Here is a 12,387-nt window from a genome sequence, read left to right as displayed (position 1 = left end):
AATACATCTACTATTTTCATTACGGTACATTTAACTCATTTCTTACAGAACACAAAAGCACAGTGGCAGAAAGTGTTTTGGTTGTCCGCTGTTTTGTACGTCATCGGTGGTTTTGTCATACTAGGCACGTTGAAGGTGGAAGAGTTGAACTGGGCCAAAGATCACAAGAAGACAGCTGACCAGGAAATTCAGATAGACATGGATCTTTACGATAACCCTGATTTCTATGACGGATCCGAGGAAAATGCAGGGACGTTATCGAAGGAGGCCGGTCAGGAGCTATCAATGGTAACTAATGACAAGAAAACCGACTAATATTATGCGTGGAAATACGCATGTTTAAACATCAAGAAATAATTCTACTGAACAACGACAAACAATCTAATCATATTATGAGACTGGATAGTATTCATAAGGGGGGGGGACACCTTTTACAAATCGGTTCTCGGGGGAGGGCCACATTTAAAAAAAATAGGATTAGGGGTGGGTCACATTTCACTTTGACTCAGTGTGTTGTCTAACTTTACATTATCAAGTTTTGGGGGTTTGGAGATCCCATCGCTACCACCGGTTCCAAATCCCATGGCTTTGCTGCCATTTGGGGGTAGGGTTAAGGTTTAATAGTTACCATACTATCAGCCCATATCTGTCAATCAAGTCGCTGCCGACATCCATTAGTAAATTAACTCTCATTTGTGATGTGAGGACAGAAGTGGGTCTCCCACGAGTAAAGCAGGAACAGTTGGGTAAGATACTGACTCAGGGGATAATGTTAATCTAATCTTTGGGAGTTTCTGGCCTTCAGCTCAGCCAATAAGTTTCAACCAAACACATGGACAAGTATTGGTTCATGCAGTCCCTTCACACACATGGTGGTAATCGTGGGAAACACGTAGTAGCCAATGCCTTTAAAACTTTCAACATGGTGGCAGCGATGGGATTAAATCCTTACCATTGATTCTGGGACTCATGTCCTTTCCCATTTCTGACAGCATTTTAACCCATTGATGCTTTTAAATACTTTAACAGGGGGAGGGTCATGTTTTAGAGAAAGGAATTGGGGGAGGGTCACTTTGTAGCACGACGGAATCAGGGAGGGTCTTATATTATGCAACAGCCCGGGCCTGATTTCCCCCAGCCCTCCCTCTTGTAATTACTGGCTCCCTAAATGTTGGTAGTTGACAAAAAAAAGTGCCATGTCTAACTGTGAATACAAAACTATCAAAATGGACCAACAGATAAAGTATTTGTTTGTATGAAAATAACATGTCACGCAAGGTTTTTATTGGGATATAGCGCACTTTTCTAAAACTTTGGTGTACAGGGGAAAATAAAACTATATGTACTGTAGTCATCCTAGAACAATAAATTGTATATTATAATTTCACATGTAAATTATTCGTGTAGCGCGACTTTTTTTCTTTATTTCCTTTATTATTTTTTAATTTTAACAAGTTTAATTATTTACAAAATCAACAAGTATACAATTACAAACACGACAGATCAAGCAAGAAATAAGACTTTATGGTAAGGAGGTTGCAAGAATTGTTTACAAACGTGTTTATTCGACGCTTTAGTACTCGTTTGCACTAACAGATTATTTGCAATATTGCAACTTCGTAACGACTTTCATCACTCGGTGGTGCCATCTGGGATCGCATACACGTTGATGAATTACGCCATCACCGATCGATTGTGACAGCCACTCTCCCATACTCTGGACAACCAGTTATTTAAGCAATAACCCCCGCCGAAGGCGGGTATACACGAGATTTTGGTACAATTCGCGACATATAGCACGAGCCGAATGGCGAGTGCTATATGGAGCGAATTGTACCAAATTCGAGTGTATACCCGCCTTCGGCGGAGGTTATTGCTATTATATTATATCAAAATATGTGTCTATTTCTTCTAAATGTGATTCTGTGGTTATTTATATGCCTGAAAAGGCGAATTCGCACGTACAGAGAAAGATCGTCTGTAATAGATCGTCGGGAACGAGCATATTTTGATGAGTGGATACGTTCATGTCGTCCCCCACACACACTGCATGAACACAAACCATACACTGCATTGCAATGTATTGACAAATTACTTTATTTACATCATATAATGCATAACGAAAACGCGTTGAAAACTAGCAACAAAGAAAACGCGAACGGGGAAAGAGGTCAAAGAAAGTAACAATTTTGTTTGGATATTTACATAAGAACAATACAATCTTGTACACTGCTAAAAATAGATGTCTCGGCCCGCGGCGTTGAACCAGTTGAATCGGAGAAAGCGCGAGACAGTAAATCAGAGACGCGACGTTACACAGTCTACTTTAATTTAATGGTTAACAAATTGAACATTGACCGAACCTGAAACTGTACAGTTTTGAAATAATCCTGACGCACTTGACTGATGGTTAAAAGTTAAATTGGTGTTGCTTGATTCAACGAGAGCAGGACGCTGACGGCTCGTTGCATGGGAGAACTTGTACCTTATCAGCCATGGCCAGTGGTGTTGAAGCCACTGATCGATCGTTGCTTTCGATCGCAAGGTCATCAGTGGAATTATTTGGACTACTGTAACCCAAACTATTGGACAGGATACCTGACATACCTTTACTCTGAAGAAGTGTTAACTTATTGGTATAAGAACGAACACTAGCTTCATTTTTGTGAGTACTATTCATATGCTAGTTTAGGGGCCCATTTTACCACTGCCAGCCGTGGTAAAATGGGATTTTACCACAGTTATTATCCAATCAGAATGGCGCATAGTAGCATGATATAATATAATATTCTATTTTCATTTTATTAGCGTATCATGTGAATACTTAAATATTATCCTGAGTCAATATTTGTGTTCAGCCAAGCAAAATGCGAGTGACCTAAGGGTCCTTGTCACTCCAAGTCGCTAGACGAGTAGTGGCAAACCCTTAGGGCTGACTGAAGGAAAATGTTCGGAAATAATATACATGTAACTATACCTCCTCAAGCATAAGAAAAATGACATCATCGTATGTTCAGAAAATCCTCATCCACTAAAATTGGCTTTTGAACATATATTTTTGTTATTTATTTTGTCCAAATTGTAAATGTTCTTGACATTGCAACATTCCAGTGACAGTCAGAAAAGTGTCTCCTCATAGAAACACACTTCGCATACTCACATTTGAGCTTCAACGTTTACATGGCAACAAAATTCTGTATACATAGTGCGTCATTTGTAAAACTATAGAACTCTATACGGCATCGTCCGCAACGTATTTTTTTTTTCATTCCTGTCAGTCATAAGGAGAATATGCAGACTAGCTTATGAGAATGAACGCCATTCTGTGTTCACTGAGATATGGGCACTTAGTGGTATGTATGAACCGAAAAGGAAGCTAATACAGGTCATTTAGCACAGTATATATACAGTACACACGCACGCACGCACGCACGCACACACACACACACACACACACACACACAGATATGCATGCCAAAAATGAAAGAAAAAAAAAACACCCCTTTGAAACGCCAAAAAAATGTGTAAGTTCGTCAACAAACTGAAAATAAAAAAAATACATTATGCGTTCATCAAAGGCCATGTTTTTCGGTTTCTTTGTTTGTAGTTAGTTCTACACTGTCTTTGTCGATGTCTGAGTGCGTGACGTCACTTTCACTTCCTTTTCTTGGTCTTGACTTCGCCCACTCTTGTTCTTCTGTTTTGATGGTTACCAAGACAACAGTGCCACCAACGATGTAGAATCCGGCGGTGATGATGAAGATTATCAACCATGCATTAGCATTGGTCTGAAAATCAACGATAAACGTGCAGATAACAAATCATGCTAATTTCGTCATCGTATCTGCGTCATCAAATTGATCATGCGATGAGCAAGATCCCAAAACAAAACTAATTATAAGGTTACATTACTTTGTAATTTACACTTCTAGGATTCCAGCTGAAGTAGTGGACAGACCCACATTCGATGCAGGGGTCTCTCGGCCCATGTCTCTGTATTGACACCATATATTGTCATTTGAATACAGTGTTGGAAATTTCTTCTCCACTGTCTATTGTCTTAGTAGTAGTCTGTCAGGTACGTCCTGTCGAACGCCCTCACGTATCGGCCCACGTGACCCCTTTCACAGATCAGGTCGTTGAGGACGGAACTTTACGACGTATCTTACAATCTAGACTTAAAGATCGGCGGTTTGTGGGCGCTCTTCTCATCCCTTTCCACAAAGGGGGGGGGGGGGGTAAGGACGCTTCTGGTGGTGTATTTTTTGGTCTACATACAATTTTGAAACATTATAAAACACGTAAAAAAAATCTCCTTCCCTGACTTACCCCTCTCTCCTGTAGTATAATTCCATTGACGTAGGGGGCGGCAAAGCCAGGTATTGACGCTGCAGTGTTGGTGATACCATACAGAATTCCACCAAAGCGTGGCGCTATTTCAACATGGTTGACTTTAAAACCTGGGTACGTCAGAGCAGCAAATGAGTTAGCCAGGACCAGGAACGACACAGCCATTGCACGGTTACACCCAACGTATGCATTGGACAAGAGAAAAAAGGCGGGAAAATACATTCCTATAAAAATAAAAAATATTATGAACCTAAATCAGTTTAGTAGTATACTTTTATAATTTTGAATCCATTATAGATGTTGCAATCATAAATGTACATTAAGAATAGAGATCGAAGTTGTTTCTGTTCGTTCCATTGAATAATTAGTGATCGTTGTTACTCATAAAATCAAAGTCGACATTACCGAAAACTGTAAAAAGCCTTCTGACAGCTTTGGTCGACATGATCTCTCTTCGCCTCAATTCGTCAGCGATATAAGCTCCAACGACGAGAAATATCCATGAGCCGGCATACGGCAAAGCTGATATTACTCCATTCTTGAATATGAAATTAAAAAAAACATGGCGTCGTTATTACATTTACTCATGCTGGAAGTCAAAATGTTAAGTAAGAAGAACGTATGTTGTAAGTGATGACGTCAAGTTCCTTACATGATATATATAATCATGACTGAACGCAAACTCTACTTTACCTGGTAACATCATATCATCACCATCATCATCATCATCATCATCATCATCATCATCATCATCAACAACAACAACAACAACAACAACAACAACAACAACAACAACAACAACAACAACAACGAGCTCTGGGCCATCATGCTTATTATAAGTGGTCGACACTAATGTTACTGACAACGATGGCAAAATGCGAAGTTCGGGTCTAGGACCTTTTAATAGCGAAATATTACATTTACCGCTGAGATCACCTAGTAAGTCGACGGTCAAAGCTTGGTTGTCACAACGATGTGCATAACCCCCCCCCCCCCATAAAAAAAAAAAAAAAAAAAAACACAAACAAACAAACAAAAAAAAAACAAAAAAAAAACCCGGTGACCCGGCATGCTTACCTCAAAGACTAAACCTGAGCATTAAACGATGGAAGTTCAGTCATTAATATGCATAGACCCTTGCTAGTATTACTGCAAGTGTGACCAATGAAGAGGCATTATATGTGTACGCTTACCTCTGTGAGGTCAAATGGAAATCCGGTCATTAATGTGTATAGACCCCAGTGTAATGGAAAGTTTGACCAATTAATGATGAGGCATTGTGTACGCTTACCTGATTGAGGTCAAAGGTTAAAAACCAGTGCATTGAAAGATGGTAGTCCGGTCACTATACCGCCGTGTATAGACTCCAGTTATTGAATGTATGACCGATAATGAAACCCCGTACACTTACCTCATCGAGGTCAAAGGCTAACACCTGGGCATTAAAAGATGGTAGTCCGGTCATTAATGTGTAAAGGCCCCAGTTACTGAACGAATGACCAATGATGAGACCCCATACTTGAACCGATGTAAATATTGCACGCCAGGGTATTCGAGTGTCCTGTATAAAAAGAATAGAAGTATTAGCGAATAGGTCTATTGCTCCTATTGTCATATGCATGAAACAGAGCGTGTCCAATTTCGAAGAGCTTTGTGTAGAATCAGCGCAGAATGAGATAGTATAGGAAAAGTGGTATTCCTTACTGACATAAAGATTGCAGGACAACAGATGACAGCAGAGTTGTCGAATAGAGCAACATCCTCCAAAGCTACTACTGTAACAGTAAGCACACAGTCCAATCAATGCCACTTCAATAACTGAACGTTATTGCAAGCATTCGACTTCTACATGTCATTTCATGATATGGTATTCAGTTTCAGATTTCAACATTCCCTATATGACAACGATACTTTCCGTTTGCCAATGAGTCACTAGAATTCTCACATTCTGATACCCCATGAGATCACCAAATGTTTCAATCCAACGATATACCAGGGCATGCGAGGTATGAATACAACCAAGGTTCTGCCTCAATGCTGTGTCCTTGTTCTGATTACTATTACTGTATGTGTAAGTACATGTAGTATAGGACATGAGGGTGCAGCCACAGTTTTTGGATTTTTTATGCTGAAAAGTGTCCCCAAAACCTCATATCCTATACTAATAATGTATAACAAGAACACGCATACATTATAATTCTCTCCGATGCTAAAGTATGACCAATTGAGAACTTCCCAACCTCGAAAATCCGAGGTTAGTTAATATGCTAAGCTGGTAGAAATGTGTTAATTGGCCTCATCATCTATATCAACAGAAATAAAGAAGTGTCGGGTATTTGCATAATCTTCTTTTCCATCTTTTCATTGTATGCATGGTGCGCTCAGACCACTATAGAAAGTTGTCTTGCTGCTAGACGTTCGGGCTTCTCCCGACGAAGTTCGCTGTGATGGCGAACGCCCATCCTTGTCGTATTGTAAATTCGGAATAACACCTGACGTCTAGCAGCTAGACTAGGACATGAGTAGCTGTGGCCAGATTCATAGCAAGTATTTATAGTAGGAGCACAGAAACTTCAAAGGCTTATTTATTCTTTATTGTTTAGTATAATGTCGTAGCGTTATTTTACAAATTGTGACGCGAACTTGGCCGCTTTATAATGAACACGCAGGACAATAACCACCTTAGCTCTGAAATATGATTTGAGAACTCTCTGTCAGCAGTTGTGTCGCAGTTCTCTGAGTGCATATTTCCAAACTTTGACCCGTCTTTTTTACACCTGACCCCATGAAGACGCGACATTACAGAAATATCCATTATCGGATAAAATCTGATTTTATATTCTAGGTTAGATGCTTGCTCTGATTCACTTTTTATGATATTATCCTATAAAAAGTACTCTGTACGTGCGAAGAGTAATATTAGAGTCTAAAATTCGATTTTGTTGGCGTCTGTCAAATCGCTACCTAGTCTTGCTGCTAGATGTTCGTGCTTTCTTTCGATACTAATTACTATAAGCGAACGAAGTTCGCAGTGAGGGCTTGCCTTGGATGTTCCATCCTCGATAGCGATGTTCGGTCGTGTGTCGTATTGTATCGGAAGAACATCCGAGGTCTAGCAGATAGACTAATCGCTACCATGAAAAGAGGCCAATGGTTTGCGTGATGTTGGAAATAAAACATCCATATGATTATTATATTGAAACGGCTTAGTGAATACACACAACTAGCACTATAAACGGAGATGTGTTCCAACTCAGACTCAGACCACTAATGAATATTTTCAGTGATCTGAGGTTACATAGACAAGGAACGCAAAATTGCAGTCCCGTGCTTTTAAGTTTTATAATGTTTTGCACTCGCAAATCCGTGATCAAAGAATGTACACTTGCTATTGAATCCAGGATGAATAAATTTAAACGTTGTAAACCTTTCTCGAATATATTCTGACAGTGATGTTGAATTTGAGGGAAAATTCTGTTTGACAATAGAATAGACTAGCCAAGATTACTGACTACATAGCTCTTCAATGTAAGTGTGAGCAGTGAAGTGAAAACAGCTAGTGTACTTCCCGTTTCTCGGACAAGGCAACATTATATCGCCCTTCACATGCTATTGTTTGTAATTGATAAAACAAAAGGCGTTCTATGGAATATCATATCCCTTCGTCGCTAAAACTAACAGAGACGAGAAAATGACGGAAATGCAAGTTATCGAACATTCAGGACAAACACCTTTTTCAGTTAGAAAAACTTCCCTTTTTGAAATGGAGATTAGTCCCCAGCATCATTTTCACAAACCTGCGAAGAGGCCTTGATTGACACAACATTGTACAGTCATGGACACAGTCTATCTGAGAGACATTCCTTACTGTTCACAAATACAGACATTTCTACTAGGCTACATCCATTTCGTAGGGTCTATGATCCATCTCAGACCGGTTGACCACTAGTGGTCTGAGGGTCCATGTCGCCCTGCTTGCATACGGAGTAAGTCGCCTACAAAGAGACAGTTGTGAAACCTGGGCTTACCTGAAATGCTAGTATAGTAGTAACTAAAGATTTAACGCATCTGTGTTCAAATATCAGCAATAAATCGACTATTTAGTAATTTTACCTCAGCTTGTCTACAAAAGTACTAGTCCCAGTCCGGAGGACCAGAAATCCCGAAATCACAAGTTCAATCGTAAAATTTATGCCCAAGCGGACGCCCGATCAAATGTGGCGGAGTTTGTAAGGCGGGACTTTGAAATCAGTCGGAACTGGAAAAGTTCCGATTTCGACACCTTTTGTGATCGTACCAGCGACTACTATCGTCAAAAAGATGTAAAATGAGTATATATTCGACCGATTGCTAATATTTGATAGCTTTATAAAAAAAAAATTATATGTAATTATTTTGTTATTGGTGCGAAAGTATTTTGTTTTCGCACTCGCTATAGGACGGTTACTTTTCGTAGGACGGTGTTGAGCGAAACGCGTGCACCGTATGTAAGCAGGACTGTGATCCATGGTACAACATCTGAGCACAGACAAGGAACACAGTTTCTTGTCTGTGATCTGAGGTACAACTACTGACCATTATCGGATTGAGAGGTGTCAACGAGTTCCAGCAAGATGCTTAGTTTAGACAAACAAGTTTTATTTACAGATAGCCCCAAAGCATAGGCTGGTGGCGTTATTCACCATATGGGTACAGGTGTAAGAAGGTGCTAAAAGGTGTTACTTTTAGCATCGGCAGAATTGTAATGTAATCCGTTACAATATATAACAGGATTCTTGATTATTACCATGTCCTGAGAACTTGGTCCGATTGATTCTATGATGTATTTTCTCTCTTCCTCTCTTATCCTTGGATGCTTTGAAGGTGTGTCGTGTATCAGTAAAAACCAGGCAATACACCAAATCAAACACACGGTGCCTGAGATATAATAACAAGTACATCATCATATGTTAGTTTATCATGGTCTGCTAGTGTAATACGTAAGCTTGCAAACTGCTTTTCATACCGACAGAGGGTATCGACTATTCATAGGTATACATCCACAGCATATTAAACGGTCGTCAAATCACACAAAATTTGGAATGTCACGGCTTGGAACGGTTTCCGTGAATTTCTATTTGGACTACTGAGATAATTTATTGTACAGTGCATTGCAGCTTACTGTTCACTAGTCGGAACGCCAGAGTGCGCTTATCGTATAGGAAGAAAGCCTAAATTACTTTCACTGATACAACCACACAGAAACCAATAAGAAACTGCACATGCTACATTTTATAATAGCAACAATATCCATTCATGCATGTGCAAGATGGTATATCCTAAGTTAATTCTGTACATTGATTTAGTTGGGGGGGGGGGGCTCATTTTAAGGACTGTGTCACTTCAAACCTTTCTCAATATGACGTTCTCTGCTATTGAACATAAGTTGTATAATAGTGTACGTAGTAAAGATAACGCCATACCTGACAGATAAAACACTGATGACCAACCGTAATAGTAGGAGAGAAACCCAGCTAAAACATTTATTATCACTGTACCAATCGTCGTGCCTTTAAAAAAAAAGATATAAAAATTTTAATATAATGTAATATATGATTCTAACAATATTATGCATCTCAAACATGAACCAAGAAGTTGTGTCACAGTCAATGATCGTTGTCTGTGGTTGTACTCAGCGGGTAACATATATGGCCTATGGGGGCAATAAAGCTCTTTACTTGGCGACATCTGCTCTAGCTGTTTGTGATAGTATTTGGGATCGCATTAACAGTATTGTTATTTTTTACCCTTATTTTAAATTCTTCTTTGTAATTTTATTACAGAATGCCTACATAGCAGTAAAGTTATGATACACTGAGAACGCCTCATTCAAAGGTCATCATTTAAACTTTCTGTATTCTATTTTCTTAAAAGTTGTCTGTGTAATAATATAACTCGTCGAATACTTTGATAAATCAACGAACCTGATGTTGAAAACGAAAGAAGTTTGCTTCTCTCCAGTGGTGGCGCCCATTTGCCCCACATGCCGTGATGAGTTGGATAAATCACAGCCTAAATACAGAAAACAGTGACAGTATGGAATACTGATAAAATTGACACATGTAACTATCATAATAAGAGCTTACATGCACTTGTACATATATATAGCTACATGTATCTTGTTACGTGTCTTCATGTATGTAATGTTTGTCAGTGTCGATTGTATTACATTGTATTAAAAGTCACATACATACATACATACATACATACATACATACATACATACATACATACATACACATATACATATACATACATACATACATACATACATACATACATACATACATGCATGCATGCATGCATGCATACATACATACATACATACATACATACATACATACATACATACATACATGCATGCATGCATACATACATACATACATACATACATACATACATACATACATACAATAATTTATTATTATTTATCTCAAAACATTGACTTACATGACACATTCCAACAAGGAGACGACATAGGAAGATGACCCAGAAATGTAAATATGCAGCAGGAACACACAGAATTGTCAAGATCGATGAAATGGTCATACTACCACCGTACACAATACGACCACCGACATGTTTCTCCATCCAGCCACCCACAACCTGTGTGAGGGCGTAGCCATAGTAGTAGGCACCAAGTAGAATACCCTGTTGATAGCTATCCCACATAAACTCACCATTCTGGAAAAAAAGGTACGAGTTTTTAAAAGTTTTTTTGGCAAATTGCAGATAGTTGACGTAGTATAAGCAATAAGATCTTTAAACTTTTATTCCATTCTCAGTTAAAATCAACAAAAAATGAAGCGTCATCAAGCAATTTTTTTAATTATCCAACAAATTAATCAAATGGTTTTTAATGGTCTTTATATCATTTACCTGTTCCATAGGGTCTGCTGAGTAATTAACCCTATTGTGAGCACATTCCGTTTCGTTGTAAAATTCCGTTGCCTGACCAGTTGTGTTCACCATAGCAACGATTGTGACGCTAAGGTTGTTTCTAAGACTGTAGAGGTTCATGAAACCCATGAAAAACACCAGTGCTAGCACGTGACGAGCCAGTATGCAGTCGAATCTCACCTGTAGATATGTAGTTATCATAATGAGATAAGATCATATGATACGATATGCTGTATGATATGATATGATATATGATATGATATATGTTATATGTATATGATATATGAGGAATGATTTGACATATAAGATATTTGATATCACTATGACAAGCGATATATGTCATGTGATATATGATATGATATGATATGATATATGATATGATATGATATGATATAATATTGATATAATATTGATATGAATATGAGATATGATATATACGACATAATACATGATCTATAACCTGGTATTATAAGATATATAATGCTGATATGATATATTTGGTGAGATATATACCGTATGATATGATGATACGATACGATACGATACGATACGATAAAACACCTTACAGGTTTCATAATTTGATAAGAACTGTGCATATTTTGATATGACATCTTTTAAAAATAGCATTTGACGCTTCCTTGCTCCATACTAATCGAAAGAATACATTGTACAATGGAGACTAGTTGACGTATATACATACAAGTTATGACATAGGCTTACTGCATATGGTTCGTGACCACTTTCAACCAAAAGGTATGACGCTGACAGTGTTGTTTGCATGTATACATGTATACCTTTTTCCCGGTTTGACGAGAATCGTCCTCCGAACGATCACTGCTGCCAACCAATGGCGTGCTCTCATCTGCAGCCGACGTCATGCTGAAAAACTACTTCGTCAGTTGGTCCGTAAATCTGAACATTCACATTTTCACCGCTGACACAGTCGTTTTGTTGTTTTGTAGAAGACGACCTGTCTATGGTAGAACCGGTTCACTCACTATAATGTCAACTCAAGGTCACCAAAGCCGGCATCTTCTCATGGCCGGTGTTATTATTTGCACATTTATTTCAGAAACTTTGCAATATTAATATATTCAC

At 38.6% G+C, this 12,387-nt stretch overlaps 2 protein-coding genes across 2 annotated transcripts in view; one reads left to right on the top strand and one right to left on the bottom strand.

Moving 5' to 3' along the window:
- Nucleotides 1-315, top strand: part of LOC144439190 (sialin-like) — a 9,733-nt gene extending 9,418 nt beyond the window's left edge. The window contains exon 9 of the mRNA XM_078128460.1: nucleotides 49-315. Coding sequence (XP_077984586.1) covers nucleotides 49-315 — 267 coding nt within the window. The remainder of the gene's footprint in view (nucleotides 1-48) is intronic.
- Nucleotides 316-3,515: 3,200 nt separating this feature from the next.
- Nucleotides 3,516-12,254, bottom strand: LOC144439090 (sialin-like). The gene is made up of 10 exons (XM_078128347.1): nucleotides 12,084-12,254; nucleotides 11,269-11,469; nucleotides 10,840-11,073; nucleotides 10,314-10,401; nucleotides 9,813-9,899; nucleotides 9,137-9,267; nucleotides 5,762-5,911; nucleotides 4,756-4,888; nucleotides 4,330-4,574; nucleotides 3,516-3,788 (listed from the first exon to the last, which is right to left on the bottom strand). The coding sequence occupies exons 1-10, from the start codon at nucleotides 12,165-12,167 to the stop codon at nucleotides 3,573-3,575; spliced, it is 1,569 nt and encodes a 522-aa protein (XP_077984473.1). The 5' UTR covers nucleotides 12,168-12,254; the 3' UTR covers nucleotides 3,516-3,572.
- Nucleotides 12,255-12,387: the final 133 nt, after the last annotated feature.

This window comes from Glandiceps talaboti, chromosome 8 (genome assembly GCF_964340395.1).
Source record: "Glandiceps talaboti chromosome 8, keGlaTala1.1, whole genome shotgun sequence".
NCBI lineage: Eukaryota > Metazoa > Hemichordata > Enteropneusta > Spengelidae > Glandiceps > Glandiceps talaboti.
This window is presented reverse-complemented; position numbering and strand designations above follow the sequence as displayed.